At 48.4% G+C, this 16,133-nt stretch overlaps 2 protein-coding genes across 2 annotated transcripts in view; one reads left to right on the forward strand and one right to left on the reverse strand.

Moving 5' to 3' along the window:
- Positions 1-160: 160 nt before the first annotated feature.
- JMJD6 (jumonji domain containing 6, arginine demethylase and lysine hydroxylase) lies at positions 161-14,669 on the reverse strand. Its single transcript, XM_058817234.1, has 7 exons — positions 14,443-14,669; positions 13,307-13,695; positions 10,014-10,300; positions 8,649-8,784; positions 8,394-8,532; positions 7,259-7,386; positions 161-5,642 (listed from the first exon to the last, which is right to left on the reverse strand). The coding sequence occupies exons 1-7, from the start codon at positions 14,569-14,571 to the stop codon at positions 5,606-5,608; spliced, it is 1,245 nt and encodes a 414-aa protein (XP_058673217.1). The 5' UTR covers positions 14,572-14,669; the 3' UTR covers positions 161-5,605.
- A 329-nt stretch (positions 14,670-14,998) lies between these two features.
- METTL23 (methyltransferase 23, arginine) overlaps positions 14,999-16,133 on the forward strand; it is a 1,804-nt gene continuing 669 nt past the window's right edge. Inside the window, exons 1-4 of the mRNA XM_058817164.1 lie at positions 14,999-15,285; positions 15,366-15,470; positions 15,559-15,796; positions 16,125-16,133. The exon at positions 16,125-16,133 is cut by the window's right edge and continues 76 nt beyond it. Of these exons, the coding sequence (XP_058673147.1) occupies positions 15,205-15,285; positions 15,366-15,470; positions 15,559-15,796; positions 16,125-16,133 (433 nt within the window). The 5' untranslated portion in view covers positions 14,999-15,204. The remainder of the gene's footprint in view (positions 15,286-15,365; positions 15,471-15,558; positions 15,797-16,124) is intronic.

Consider the following 16,133-nt stretch of genomic DNA (forward strand, 5'->3'; position numbering starts at 1 on the left):
GCACAGATGGGCAAACCCTCAAGCATCCCCAGAGCTGTTCCCGGCACAATTAACAGAGGTGCACACCTGTAAGGTTTTTTCACATCATCACAGTATGAAAGAAAGTGACAGGATAATGCAAAATAATTGATTTTATTTAAAATAAAAAGCAAAACCACAATCATCTGAACAAGACAAATATCCCAGCTCTGCTGGATGGGTGATAAAAGCAGCTAAGGGCAGTGGCAGGGTTTGGAGCTGACAGTGGGACTGTCACACAGATGGGTAACACTTTCCTTCCCCCTCTGCAAGGGGGATGCCAAAAACCTCCCAGTTACAATGTGCCCACAGAGCCATTCCAGACTGGATTCAGCCAACAGTCTCATTTCCCAGCCCACAGTGGCTGGGGACTCAAGGAGAGCAGAGGTTAACTATGAAAGAGGCTGCTGTCCTTCCTTGAAGCATTTGGAGAGGTTTGATGTAACTGAGAAGACAAACTGGAGCCAGCACAGCAGCTTGAGAGGGGAGGAAGCTCTGCCAGAGGCTCCTGGGTGTCACCTGCTCCCACAGCACTTGTGCAGGAACAGCTGCTGGCACTGCTGCCTCCTGCCCACATTTGTGGCTCTGATGGAGTGTGGGATCATTTCCTCCTGAACTCTCCCAGCCTGTGGCTGTTACCAGGCTCTGAAGCACAGGCAGAGCTCCCAAATCCCATCACCTTTCCTGGAGCAGGCACTGTGACAATGACACCCAGCCCGAGGCTCTCTGCCATCCCTGGGGAACAGAGCAGTGAGGCAGAGCTGTGCTGCTGCTCTGGGGCTCCAGGAAATGAGGAAATCTCCTCAAGGAAATGAGGGGTGCACAGGGTGCTGTACCAGCTTCATCCAGGGCCTCCAGAGTACAAAAGCAGCAGGGTTGGAACAAGAGACAAGGATGTCCCAGGAAGCACAAGCCTGGAGAAATGAGAGCACAGAGCCCACTGTCCCCAGCCAGCTTCCCACAGAGTGAGGCACAAAGGGAGCACAGTTTTTAACTGTTCCTCCCTCAGCCAGCCTGGGAAGCACCAGCTCTCCCCATTCCTGTAAGGCCAGAGAAGCTGACTCCCTGATGAGAAAATTGCATCTCCTCCCATTTGAAACCAGATCCTGCTCTAGCAGCACCCCCTGTTTAGAGCAGGCCATGGAACAGCAACAGCTCAACCCTGGTGAAAACAGAGTCTTGTTCTGCTACAATTTATGTACCACACAGCAATTCTGGAAGGGCCACCACAGAACACTATGTGGCCAAGAGTGTTGAACAACATCCCCAATGTTTTCTGCTACAAAAAGCTCCCACCAGGCTCAGAAGGCTCAGGTTGCTCAGGATGAATGGAACATTTTTGTGGGTGAATGGCTTCAAAGCATCTTACACAGCAACTGCAGTTCAGCCTCACAACAGCCCTGTGAGGTAGGGATTTTCCTCACTGCTCAAAGATTCACCAAAGTGGCTCAGGTAAAAGCCAGAAGTGGAAGAACTGGAGATCCCAGAGTCCTGATTGCCAGGTAAGCCTGCACAGACACTGTTTCACAGCAGGGAGTGCCCTGTGGAGCAGTCAGGAGAGGGCTGCTGGTATCCTGATGTCTGCTGCAAACATGCTGCTTTTCTGTGAGGGGTGTCACACCAACACAGGCTTCACCTGGGATTGCTTTATTTCACACTATGGAAGAGTAGACAGGCATGGCAGAATGCTCTGCACACTGCATCCTCCCCCTGTGCTTCTAGAGGCAGAGGTGTGGCTCTCCCAGCACAGCCATCAAGCTTTCACATTGGATTTCAGACTGTGCAAACTGTGTCAAATGCAGCTGCAGCTCACTGAGGGCTGCCCAGCCACCAGAGAGGAAGGGACAGCTCTGCAAGGACTGTGACAGAGCTGAGCATTGTGAGCCTTCACTTCTGCAGGCCCCACATGATCCCAAAAGGCAGCAGCTGCAGACAGCTCTGAGAGGACACACACAGTCTGTGCAGGCTCCCAGGCTGTTCAGCCTTGGCCAGAAATGCCAGGAGTTGGAGAAGTTGGAGGATTTTTTAAAGTGATCTTGTGGAAGAATCTGCAATGGCTACAAAGCAAGTGTGCTTGCTAATGCCTGGCTATCTAGCACAGGAAATTTGGGATTCTGGACAGCTCAAAAACATATAAATAAAACTTCCCTTTCCCCACCACCACACTGCTCTTACTGGCACAAAAGACTCAAAAACAGAGATCCCAAAACAACATATTTAGGATTCCTTTATACAAAAGGATATGGTCCAGGAGTGTTTAAATAGGAACAGACAAGGTTAAAAATGGATCAGAGAGCCCAGAAAAGCAACACTCCAGGTTCCACCAAACCCAACACGTTTAAGAAAGTCACAGTTGAGGCTTTAATCTCTCTTTAATTTGCTCTTTCATCAGTGCCTGGGCATTGCTGTGCGTTTCCTACATGCACAGCACTTCTGCTGACAAGTTTTCTCTCTCAAAGAAAGCTGAAGTGAGTTCTGTACCCACCTCAAAGGGCTCAAAGAGCACCCCTGAAGCAGCCCATGGGAAATTCAGATTTCCTGGCAGCACCTTCAGCCACACAGAGACACCACCAGCACAAGCCCCTGTTAACAGAACAAACCAGCAGCTCCAAAAGATCCCTTGGGGCCAAGAGCTTTACCTGGCATAATACAAATGCATCCACACAGACTTAAACAACACATTGCATTTTTAAAAAGCATAAAACAACAACATGTCCCCCTCCTCAGTCCTTTAAAATTGGCACTGCATCTTTCAGAAAGGTCTGAATGTACAACCTCAAAGAGAAGCCATTTGGGGATGTGGACTGCACTGGCCTGAGTGAGCCCACAGCCCCAGAAGTGTTTGGTGTTCCAAGCCCACACGTGTGATCCTGCCAGAGCCAGACTTTGTCAGCAGTTGCCTTGTGCTAAACATCACACCTGAAGGATTGCAAGTACTGGCAAATGCTTTTTCCTGCCCCAGTTTTTGCTGTGCAAGAAACTCCAGGATCCTCCTGCTCCAGTGAACTTCCCATCACAAGGGGCTAATGCAGCTTTGTCACCTGTCACCCTGACAGGGTGGAAGCAGAAGGACTGCTGCTGGTTCAGGTGTTGCACCTCAGGTGTGTGCATGGAGCACACAGATCCAGACCACAAAAGATGCTTCAGGCTGGTGGTCACCTCTGCTGAGATTGCTTCAGTGCTTGGGGCATTCACCTTCCCTTCCTTGCCTGAACAGGGATCTTCTCTTGGAAATAAGATGAAAAAGGAAGGTGTTTGCCCAGTGGAAGCAAGGTCAGGTGGCATGGGAAGAATACAGAAATGCTGCTGCCACTGTAGGGAGAAAATTCACATGGCCAAAGCTCAACTGGAGACAAAACTGGCCAGAATCGTGAGGGAAATAAAAAAGAGTTTTTTCCAATATATTAATGGCAAAAAGCAAATTAGAAATAACACTGGCCCATTCCAGGATGAGGATGGTCTCCTCACAAACAGGGACATGGACATGGCAGAGTGTTTAATGTTTCTTTGCCTGTCTTCAGCACAGATGATGGACCAAAGGGGTCTCAGTGCCCTGAGCTGGAGGACTGTGACTGTGAAAATGTCCAACTTCCAGCTGATCCCAAAGCAGCAGGATCTGCTGCTCCACATGGGTGCCTGCAAATCCATGGGAGCTCATGGCACTCATCTGAGAATCCTCAAGATGCTGCTGACGTCATTGCAAAACCTCTCCATGATTTTTGAGCAGTTTTGGGAATCCAGAGGGGGTTCCAGCTGACTGGAAGCTGGCAAATGTCCCAGTTTTCAATATCAAAGAGGAGGAACCTGGAAACCACAGGCCTGTCAGTCCCACTTCAGTGCCTGGCCAAATCATGGAAGAGATGACTCTGGGAAGTACTGAAAAACACCTGGAGGACAGTGCAGGCATCACTCACAGCCAGCACAGCTTCAGGAAGGAAAGTCCTGCTTGTTGAATCTGATCTCCTTCAGTGACAGGGTGACCCACCTCACTGATCTAAGAAAGGCAGTGGATGTCACCTCATGGATTTCAGCAAAACTTTGGGTATTGTCTCTCCCAGTGACCTTCTGGACAAACTATCCAGTCCACAGCTGGTTAATGGTGTTCCATGATGGGTGAGCCACTGGCTCACAGGCTGGGCACAAAGGGTGACAGTGACTGGGGTGACACCAGGCTGGCACTGCTCACTGGTGGGTTCTGCAGGGCTCCACCCTCACCCCTGTGCTCTTCAACATCCTCATGAATGACTTGGACACAGGACTGGAAGAATTTTAAGTTTGCCAAAAACACTAAATTGGGAGGAGCTGTCATATCCCTCAAGGGTAGAGAGGCCTCAACAAATTAGAGATGGGCAATCCAACCACGAGGAGTTAAACATTCTGCACTGGGGTCTAGGAACTCCTGCTTGGTGGCAAGCTGGATCTGAGTTAGCAGCGCCCTGACACCCAGAGGGCAAACCATGTCCTGGGGGCACCAGGCCCAGCATCACCAGACAGGAAAGCAAGGGGATTGTCCTGGAGTTTTGGGAACCACAACATCTAACAGACATTAAGCCATTGGAGAGCACCCAAAGGAGGCCATGAGGATGGTGAAGGGTCTGGAGGGGAACTGTATGAGGAGTGGCTGAGGTCACTTGGTCTGTTCAGCCTGGAGGAGACTGAGGTCAGACCTCATTTGGGTCTTCAGCATCCTCATGAGGGACAGCAGAGGGGCAGGTACCAATCTCTTCACTCTTGTGACTAGTGGCAGGGCTCAAGGAAACGGCTGGAGCTGAGTGAGGGCAGGTTTAGGTTGGATATCACAAAAATGTTTTTTACCCCGAGGGTGGTTGGGCACTGGAACAGGCTCCCCAGGGCAATGGTCACAGCACTGAGCCTGTGTGAGCTCATGAAGTGTCTGGACGATGCTCTTGGGCACAGGGTGGGGTGGGGTTCTTGGTTTCTGTGCAGGGCCAGGAGCTGAACTCAAGGATCCTGATGGGTTCTTTCCAGGTGCCCAAATTCCAGGATTTTATGAGACACACACAGCCCTGACAGCAACGTTCTCCTGCAGCAGGGTAAGAGCCAAGGACTCATTTTCCACAGCTCAGTTCTTGCAGAAGCTCATTTCCTCCTTGTTCTTCCCAAAATTCTGGTGTGAGATCCACCAATCATTCCAATAGGCCAAAAGGGCTGGTGTTCCTTTCCTCAAGTGTACAGGACAACATGTAAACATATGACAGTGTCAAAGCAAGGCAGGTTTTTTCCATTTACCTGCTGGTTTTAAAAAGAGTTCTTTAAAAACTGACCGTTGCCTTCCTTGCCAGTTCTGTGACCCATGAAATACTTGGCATGTCCTTACCCACAGCTGGGTTGTAGTGCAGGGGTCAGAGGGGACAAAGCATTGCACAAAGGACACAGTTGGGGTGCTCCCCTACAGGTTATTCAGGAGCCAACCTTGGACAGCACAAAACGAAGATGTCTGGATCGAGGAAGAGTAATAAAAACTTAAGGAGTGTGAGAAACAGAAGCAGGAGGGAGTAGGACAGAGCTGGCTGGCTGCTAACAGAGCTTCCATCAGCAGCTGCCTCTGGGTAGGTGCTGTTATCCCTCAGGGGTAGCTGCGGCCTCCACAAGATTCCCTAATCCTGTCAAAAAAAGGTACAACTGCCTTTAAGCATTCCCCTTGGATCAGGGCACAAGATCCCAGCATGCAGATTCATCTCAGGCTTATTCTGCGTCCAGCATTGCATGAGCAAGGTTAAGATTTCATGTTTGGAAGCATTTCTAGCAACTAAGCCATCACACAGCTGGAACAGAACGCCCACCCACCCTCACAGAGTGACACAATCAACATATGGGAGGCAGAACAGTGAAACCCAGACAGCAAATGTTCTAAGCAAGGTGCTAATTTTCAATATTTAGGGTATTCATTTCAAAATTTGAATAGCAAATAATTTAAAAGTGCATGAGTTTTTCAGAAGAACAGATCTGCATTGTGATCTGCATTTTTACAGCTTTCATTTTAAACCAGGGTCTGCATTAAAGGTTTGTTCTCTCCTGCTGCTCATTCCCTGAAGTCACACTGGCTGCCAAAATGGCATTTGACAATGTCATAACAAGCAAAGTGTAGAAACCTCCAGGGCAAAATAAGCAGTGAGTACAGTTCTCCCCAACCTTTAATGATGCTCTGTACTTGTAATTCAATTGTAGTCAGTTATGAGCAACTGCAGGGAACAAGAGAGCAATCTACAGGAGCACACAGGCCTCCAGGCAGTCCCACACTGGGAAGTCAGGCTGGAATCATGGTGGAATATGGACTTCCTCAGGTAAATTACTGCTGCACACCTCCTTTAGCAAGCCACACACTAAGCCACCACAGCACTTGCCTCCATGCCAAACCTGGAGCACCCAAGAGCTCAAGAGCTGGCCAGCACTCTAATGCAGGCAGGCAGCCAACCCAGCAGCACTGGTTAACCAAGCTGCAAGGAATTTGTTTAAGAATTTTGGCAAGCCTCTGCTATATGAGAAAAATGCTTCATTTAGCAAAGAATGTTTAAGTTCTTCCCTGCAGTATACTCCCAGATTCCCAGTGTTCCACTCTTTTTAACCTCGCCTGTCCAGAGAACTGCTTTCCTCAGCAACTTCACCATAAGCATAACTGTCCTTGATTTTGCAATATTAATGTTGTCTCCTTCCACACTGACTGAAACTTGCTCAATATTTATGTTTTTATTTATTTATTTAAAATGTAAACGCAGACATTTGGAATTTAGGATGAATGTTGTCTTTAACAGATTAAAGCAGTGGAATAAATTGAAATAGTTCAGGCAGCAGTAAGAGAAACCATACAACTACTTGAAGGTTTTCTGTTTGAACAAGACATTGAAACCTGAGTGCTGCCTGATCATTCTTCATCTTTAACTGTTCACTACTCATTTGTGCTCTCTGAAGAGCAGTTTATAACATCCCACCTCTCTCATTAAACAAAGATAAAATCAAATCCTCTCATCTATTAAAAGAGACAACTAGGAAAAGCAATAAGACTGTTTATTAAATAAAACCCCTGATTTTTAAAAAGAAAACATCAATAATCTTAGTTTTCCGTTTGGAACAATTAAAATAATTCATGGAGGGACAATACCACCTTGTAAATGGGCAGTGGGAATATACTGTAAGGAAAAAGGAATCCCCTATGTGAAGTGTGCCAGCTTTCCCTTGTATGTCCTGTGCTTGTTTAAACCCAACAGCTGCCCTGGGTCACCTGGAGGAGCTGCGCTCTTTGCTCACGCAGTCGTCCTGGGAAGTGGTGTCCCCGTTCCCCATCATCCCACACGTCCTCCGCTTCTTCCTGCGGTGCATCATCCCCTCGGTCTCAGAGCCAGAGTCACACTGCAGGATGGAAAAATGAAACCACAACTCAGAGGAACCTCAACAACTGTCTGTGCTGTGCAATTCACCACAAGTTCTTTGAGCTCAGCAATCCTGAACGTGCTGTTTTAGGCCGGACACATCAAGGAAATTTTAAATTAAGCATTTAAAAGTCAGGAACAGAAATGTTTTTAGATTTCGTCACTGGTTGAAGCTGACTTGAGGCAAGACAATTAATGTGCTCCTTTTGATCCCTAGAAGGACCTCTGTCACAGACACATTCTCTGAAAAATCCTTTCCTTAGGATTTTTTCTCCTGAGAAGCTGAGAGGCCTCAGGAACAAAATGTAAACATTGATTATCTGCTGCTGTGGAATGCAACAGGTGCATCTGTGATTGGTCTCATGTGGTTGTTTCTAATTAATGGCCAATCAGTCAGCTGGCTTGGACTCTCTGTCCAAGACACAAACTTTTGTTATTCTTTCCTTTTCTATTCTTAGCTAGCCTTCTGATGAAATCCTTTCTTCTATTCTTTCAGTATAGTTTTGATATAATATATATCATAAAATAATAAATCAAGCCTTCTGAAACACGGAGTCAGATCCTCGTCTGTTCCCTCATCCTAAGACCCCTGTGAACACTGTCACAGACCTCATCTTCCAAGAGAAGACTTTGGCTTCTGAAGGATTTAGGTGTTGACAAGAGTCCCATGTCATAACTGACCTGTTTTGCATTTTTTCCCCTCTCCCAATTTTCAGAACATTCACTTTGCAGCTATTTTCCACAAGCTAAATGAGTGATAGATTCACATATAATACAGACATAGATCAAACAGATTGAATCCATTTAGCAATGTGAACAGAGGCTACACCAAACAGAACCTGCTAAAATCACAGGCTCCTCCACCATGTAGATGGATTTAGCTGCTTTCTATTAATTTATTCCATATGGCATGAATATAAGAATGAAGGCATGTTAAAACAATGTAAATGCAAAATATGGATCATCTATTGCAGCAAAAAGCATTACCTCTGAATCAGAGTCTGAGGAGCTGGAACTTGATGAACTGGAAGAATCACTAGAACTGTCAGAAGCAATACCAGTAGATTCCTGCAGGTCAACTGAATCAGCCAAGGCTGCCAATTCAGGATGCTCCTGCTTTAGGATCCTAAATACAGTTCAAATTTCAGGGTTAGCCTTTGAATTGTAACACTGCACATTAATGAATATTTTAGGTTTTGTTTTCAATGGAGAACATACAAAGAAAGGCACTGAATCTCTTACCTGTACCATTTCCGTGACAGTTTGGGTCTCCCTCTCACTGTCTTGTGCCACACCACTGGGAAGTTGGTACAGCTGGCAAAGTTTTGTGTGATGGCAATAGTTGTGTCAAGGTTGAGGACTACATGCCACCAGCCACCTAAAACACAACACCAGTGACCATTGGTGGCTGCCTGGCAGAGAGCAAGTTCAAGAACAGCCAAGAACACCTTTCCCACAGTGCAGCTGGAACTGGAGCTTATCTCCCAAACCCAGGTGAGTTTTCCAACCCATTATATTTCCTGTCTTATTTCAGCTTTCACCACAGTGCCTGACAGGTTCTCCATGCTCTGATCAAATTACCCAGCTCACAGCCAGGACTAAGATGTGACCTGACAGCACCACACTGGCTGCTGACAGTTTATTTAACAGCAGCAGCCATTGTAACCCAGACTGCACAGAGCCCTTTCTGTTCAGCTGGGAGCACTTTCCACGCTGATTTTGCAAGGTTCTTATGACTACAGACTAACCTTTCATTTAAACATAGATGCAAAATTGTTTTTCCACGTGGGATAAAAATAGTGGAGTTCTTACAACCCACTTAGAGGCCCAGAAAAGACTGAGGGAACAGTTTAATAGAACCTGACAGCTACAAACTCTTAACAGAAGGTACACTCAGGAGTCACTAATAAGTGCCAAGATAATCACAAGGCACCCTTCACTCACCAAGTCAGCTGGATGTTAGACACAAGCAATGTGGACACAAACTATGGGCTGTGCTGCACATAAACGATGCAAGATTCAGAGGTTAGAATCTGCTACTGAACTCACCTCACCCCCACTTACAGGGCACACAGTGTGCAGCCACTCAGAGGGAAGGGCATCTTCAGCAAAGCTTTATTTAGCTTTTGATTTCAAATGCAAGATGAAGCATAACCACAGAGAGGTGGGTGGAAGGTGTCAGTGCATTTAAGTAGTTCATTTCCCACAGCTAAGAAAAATTCACATGCAAAACTCAGCCATGAATTTGCTCCAGCATGTATAAACTCAAACATTTTTGTCTAAGACTTAGTGAGGCTCAAACACTTTTATTATTTTATGCCCTGACAGCTTTCTATTACTGCAATTTAGTTCAGACTACAGTCCTGTGATGCTGCAATTTAAATCCCATTTGTTTTGCCATCTGTATCACATGCAATCCTATGACACAGGTCATACAGGTTTTGTGACATTCATAACTGAACAGTCCCAAAATGAGCTCAGTTTGTTTTGTAAGAAATGGAAAAAGCTGAAATGGAAAGCCGAAATGTTCATCTCCATGACACAGGAATGTTACAAACATGGGGTTTTTTTCTCCTAGATTTCCTTCCTGGAGAGATTTGCACATACCTGGCACAAAGACTGTCTCTCCTGGTTTCTGTAAGACTTCCAGGGGTTTGAACTCGGGGGGCCAGGTGGGAAGCTGTGTCCGAGGATAGATGACATTGAACCAGGTGATGGCCTCGTCCTGCTGGTTGCCCCCCTCCTCCCGTGTCACCTTGATCAGCTCTCTGGGGGTGCTGGTTGGGAACAGGCACCAACGCTTGTGGCCCTGCACTAAGGCATTCCAGGCACTGGTGCCCAAGGGATCAATGTGAATTCCTGTTCCAGAACGAGGTGGGCCCATCACAAACCATCTGCATAGTGAGAAAAATGCTTTAGTCATAGAGCAGGCAGGTCCCTTTCCTCATGTTGGACAGACAATTACAGCAGCTCATTGCACATTCAGTTAGGAATTAAAGGAACTACAGTTACATTTATATTCTTGATTTTGTGAAGTTCACATTGCAGCAAAACGATATAACAGGAGTTTAACCTAAAATCCAGTATGAATTTACATTCTTGATTTTGTGAAGTTCACACTGCAGCAAAAGGATACAACATGAGTTTAACCTAAAAACCAATATGAATTGGGACAGGAATGACTGTGGGATAAGTAAGTGAAAATGAGTTTTTATGTGTCATAGCTGTATTTTGTTTTAAACAGTTCTTCAATAAAATTGTGATTTCAAAATTTATGAGCATGATTAAGTCCTAACTACCTGCATTGGGATTTTTCCTAATAAATAAAATTATTAATAAAATAATTCCATAAAATCACTATTTCAAAGTTGATGAGCATGATTAAGCCCCAACTACCTGCATTGGGATTCTTCCTAGGGAGGGGGATTCTCCAATGGTTTTCTAGAATTTGCTGCTCAAACAGACCAGAACTGCAGAACAATGAGGAACAAAAAGCAACAACAAGGAACAGAGCAAGTTACACAACCCTGGCCTCTCTCTTCCCCTTCTGTTCATTCACAAGAGGCTTTTCATTCCAACACTTAACTACATGGAGCTTATTCTCCAGTGCCCACTCAGGATTTGAGGTTTATATTCCCACTGCCCATTTACAAGGTTTATTTCTCCCAGTGGAGAACTTTATCTACTGTACATGTTTAACTGCAGCAGCACCTTCAACTGCTCATTTTCCCTGCAACAGAGCAGTAAGACCACAAAAAGCAATGTGAGGTGACTTCATACCAGGCACCAAGAGAAAAAAAAAAAAGCAATAATTGTTTAACTGGCAGCAGAGAGTGCAGAAACCAACACAATCCTCCATGGTGTAGTGACAGGAGGGTGATGCCCAGCAAGAGGAATGCAAAACCAGCAAGTTCTCCATCTCCCCTTTCCAGTGCAGGTGTAAATCAAACTGGTTTTGAAGGATCATTTGTCAGCATGAATTGTAGGACTGTAAAGTTTGATTATCAAGATGATTTCTTCCTGTTTCACAAAGGAGCTGTAAATAAGCAGGTGTTGGGTCATTTCTATTACCAATTCACTCTTTAGATTCATCATATGCTTAGAAAGCTGATTAAACTACAGGTAGAACAGTCAAGGCTTTTGTTAAGAAATCAGAAGAAATTATACACCTGAAGGTCTGAGGGCACAGACAGAAGCACTGTTCACCATCCTTTTTCTGACAATAACCTGAATCTACACACACAGGTTTTAAACTCCTTATTTAGCAACACTGTCATTTACCAGCACTTAATTTACAATGAACAAAACACAGTTTGCCCCAAGACATCAAACTTACCATTAAAAACTTCACAACTCCTAAACTCAATCTGAAAGCAAACCCCAGCTGCCTTCCTCAAATTAAAATAGCTCCTTCAGCAAATGGCTTCCAGAAAGTACTGTCTTAATTTTAAAGAGGAACAATGCCAATAAAAATGTCCAAATAGCACCAATTGTTCTTTTAAGGTCTCCACACTATCACACACCTCTCAACCCAGAGATCAACCTGTAGAGGTCGTATCCTCCTCATATGATGAGCAGCACTTCTTGTCAGATTTTCAATTATGCTCTAGAAGTATTGCACACTCATTTCTGTACCTAGATGAACCCTCTAACTCCAGGAGACATTACTGTGCTCTTGTGTATCACTCAGCTCTCAAAAAAGCCTGAAAAATAACCACATTTTTCAGAAAATACAACAAGTTTGATACCAAGATCAAGAGCAAGGACCTCAGAATGCTCTGAGGTGAGGAGGATGTGGGGGACACAACAAAATAAATGAGTCACAACCAGATTCTCTCATTCACCTCTAACTTGGGTAAATGATCTCCAGGTCATTAAGTGTATCCAGTTCTACCACACCCAGTGTGGTTTTGTGTTTGACCACAGCGTTGGATGTTCTCGGAAGAGAATTATGAAAAGCACTGTAAAAACACCTCCTTCAGTGATCTCAAATGGAATCAGGTTCTTGCTTCACTCCTGCAAAAGCACAGCTGAACTACAGACACGTGAGAGAGTGCAAAGTGCCATTACTGATGAGCTCTTGCTCAATTTTATTTAAATAAACCACATCACAGCCTCATGGCACTCAAAGAGCAACAGGCATTGTCTGACAATTATAATGGCACTGGAAAGACTTTAATTACTTGGGAGGGTTCAACTTAAGCTCACAGTGCTATGAAGTGTCATAGTAACATAGATAAAAATGGCTTTTCACCTAGCAGCCCAAACACAAGGTTGCTGCATTTGAATTTATGAATGAAATGTCATTTCACTCTCTTCCAAGCTGAAGCAAAAATAAAGAGCTGAAAAGACCCCATAGATGTGAAATATTCTCTCTCAAAACCATCTGAAGGGGAGCTAAGAACTGGTGCCCATATTAGATCCTAATGTAACTTAAGATCTTTACCTTAAAAGGAGTGACTCATAATTAAACAAAATTCCACAACGTACATAAGCCACTGGGGCAAAACCCAGGAGCTGTTCCTGAGGTATTTAAAATTAGAACACTAGAATGCATACATAGCAAGAAACTGATCTTTACAGCTCTCAGTAACTATGTAATTTTTGAAAAAATCTAAGAAGTGATGTAAGCTGACTTAATAGAATGAAAAAAAAAAAAAAACCCTAAACCATAAACCTATAGCAACACTGGTGGCAAAAGGAGAAATTATGATATAAATAATTTAAATTTAAAAAATTATTAAAATTAAAAATCTACCCTTCTCTCCTGCAGGATTACAGAGGTACATTCATTTCAGAGACGATGTAAAAATATCCCTTTTTTACATGAGACAATCACAGCTATTTAGGAACAACCAATGAGCTGGAAAATACCCAGTTTTGTCTTGCTGTCACTCTACCTGTAGGGTGGCCTTCGTTTCTCCCCTGCATACTGAAACAAATCATCAGTGAAGAATTTGGGGACCTTGTAGTCCTCCAGGAGTTTCCTTCGCTTGGGATGCTCTCCATAGCTGCTGTCAAAGATGTACAGGGGGCTGTCATCACGTGTGGTTTCCATGTACTCGATGTAATATTTCATCTTCATCTTCACGGAGTAACCATCATTGTCCTCCCCACATTTGAACTTCTGGTTCCTGTACTTGCGTTTGAGCCGCTCCAGCGTCCACTTCTCCTGGGCAGACCAGCCCACCTGAGCGTTCAGCAGCACCACGGGCTTGTAAGGCTTCTCATAGCGCTCAACAAACTCCTCCACTGTTAACTGGAGTGCATCGGCCCTCTCCACGTTATCCTGTGAAACCAAGGGAGGAAAGCAGGACAGATATTAGGACAGACTGACGTCCTAGGGCTGTGCTGGCTTGTGGGGGTGCTTCACACGTATCCTTTGCTCCACACACCACGCGGCTGTGGAGCTGCCTCTGGGTTATTTTAAGCTCCCCGAGGCTGCAGCCCCGTTTCTGCTGGCCCGCTCCCTGCACACATCAGTGACAGCCGCCGCCTGGAGCCTTTGGCACAGCTCCGCACCGAGGCAGCTCCGGGGCGGAGAGGCCACCCTGCCCTTTGGTGACACATCCCTGCTGCGTGTCGCTCCCTCGGGACAGGGACACCGAGAAGCGCTCCTGGGAGTTGTGCGGGTGCCCGTTCCACCCCGGCGGGCCTGACCTTCCCACAGCCTCGCCACGTGGAAGGAAGAAAGTCCCGTCCCTCACCCAACCTCTCGGTGCCGCCAGCTCTGAGGCAAGCCCAGCCTCGGGCAAGGGCCCTTCCCGCCTCCCATCAGCCGTCCCGCAGCTCCTCCTTCACCTCAGGCGCTCCCGATCCCCTCAGTCGCCCTCTCCATCCCCGTCCCCTCAGGACTCCCCCGTCCCCAGCCGTGCCCCCACCCGGCTTCCCCAGCCCCCTCCGTTCCCCTCAGGTCTCTCCCCTTACCCGCAGGATTCGCTCAGTCGCGCCCCCCTCCATTCCCAATTTCCCCCCTCCATTCTCCATTCCCAGCCTTTCATTCCTGATCCCGCTCTCTCCCCTCCGCCCGGCGCACCTTGCAGGCGGTGGGGCTGAGGGGGAAGGTCTCGCAGTAGTTGTGACGGGTCCAGTCCAGCGAGTCCTTCAGCTCGGGCCGGGCGCTGCGCTTCGCCTCACGGATCCGCTTCTTGCTCTTGTGGTTCATGGCGGCGGCGCTGGGGGCCGTCACCGCCCGCGGCCCCCGGCCCGACCCTGATCCCGATCCCGGCCCCGCTCTGGCCGCACCTTCCAGAAATTTCACCCCGTGCCGCCGCTGTCGCCGCGGCCCCGCCCCCGCCACACTCCCATTGGCCGGCTGCGCCCCGGCTTCCGCCACGCCTCGGCGCTGATTGGCCCAGGCTGGGGAAGCGGCGCCCCCGCGCCGCCATGTTGAGGAAGGGCAGCGCGGGCGGCACGGAGGCAGCGCGGGCACCGGGCGCCCTTAGCGGCGGAGTCCCGCGGCCACACCGGGCACCCCCCGCCGCCGCTGCCCTTCCCGCGGTGGGCCGGCGCTCCGCGCTTGCTGCTCCCCGGCCAGTGGCGGGCCGACCGCGTGTCACCCGGTTTCCTCCCTTCTCCGGGAAGCGGCCCGCGGAGGCGCCCAGCCCCGCCCCACCGGGGTAGCGGTGCGGGCAGGAGCGGTCCGGCATAACCGCGTTCCCGGGGGGAGGTCGCGGCTGGGCGAGCGCCTCATCGCCATCAGCGCCAGCGGCGGCGCTCCGCGTGACGTCGCGGCGGGAGGAGGCGCGGATTGGTCGGCGCGGCCTGGCGCTCATACGTGTCTGCCCGCGATTGGCCCATGGCGGCGGCGCGGCGGCAGCTCGCGCGGCGGTACCGCTTCCAGGAGGGTCCGGCGGCGCTGGCCGTGCGCGTGCCCGAGGTACCGGGGGCAGCCGGGACACCGCGGGAACGGCGGCAGCTCCCGGACCCCGGCACAGCGCCTCGGCCCGTGTCTTGCAGGTGCTGGACTCGCAGTACGGCACGTACGTGTGGCCCTGCGCCGTGGTCCTGGCCCAATACCTGTGGGCGCACAGGCGGAGCCTGCCCGGCAAGCGAGTGCTGGAGGTACCGCCCGCTCCCCGCCCGGTTCCCCCTGCCGTGACCCGCGGGTCAGGCTCCGCCCGCGGTCCCCACGAACGCGCTGTGGTTTCAGATCGGTGCCGGTGTGAGCCTCCCCGGCGTGGTGGCCGCCAGGTGCGGTGCCCAGGTGATCCTGTCGGACAGCGAGGAGCTGCCGCAGTGCCTGCAGAGCTGCCGCCGCAGCTGCCTCATGAACCGCCTGCCACACGTGCCCGTCCTCGGCCTCACCTGGGGCCGCGTGTCGCCTGAGCTGCTCTTTCTTGCACCCATAGACGTTATTTTGGGCTCGGATGTCTTTTTTGACCCCAAAGGTACGTTAATGCTCTTCGGTATCTTTGGTTTGTGACTGCGAGGAGTTCATGTCCCAAGTACTGCTGGGAACAGTGTCAGTGGATCAGGTGACGCTGTGCTACTGACCCTGTTCCTCTGGGCTAATTCTAGTTCAGAGATGTCATAAATCCAGCTGAGGGTGTGGGAGTAGAAGATTAGGTAAATAACTGAGTCCCTTCATGCCCTGCTTGTGTCTCTCATACACAGAAACACCGTGCTTGCATTGATTTATAATTACCATTTCATAGCAGATTTATCCACACCTGGAATCGAGACTAACCCAGACTGCTTTATCTCCCCAAACTACAGACTTTGAAG

This window comes from Ammospiza caudacuta, chromosome 19 (genome assembly GCF_027887145.1).
Source record: "Ammospiza caudacuta isolate bAmmCau1 chromosome 19, bAmmCau1.pri, whole genome shotgun sequence".
Lineage (NCBI taxonomy): Eukaryota > Metazoa > Chordata > Aves > Passeriformes > Passerellidae > Ammospiza > Ammospiza caudacuta.

What these genes read in the sequence shown, in the direction of transcription:
- JMJD6 (XM_058817234.1), bottom strand. Translation starts at nt 14,571, where the DNA reads ATGAACCACAAGAGCAAGAAGCGGATCCGTGAGGCGAAGCGCAGCGCC. An exon ending in AAACGAAGGCCACCCTACAG is followed by an intron (nt 10,301 to 13,306) that starts GTAGAGTGACAG and finishes CTCACTATGCAG; the next exon opens with ATGGTTTGTGATGGGCCCAC. An exon ending in CCTCAGACTCTGATTCAGAG is followed by an intron (nt 7,387 to 8,393) that starts GTAATGCTTTTT and finishes TCCATCCTGCAG; the next exon opens with TGTGACTCTGGCTCTGAGAC.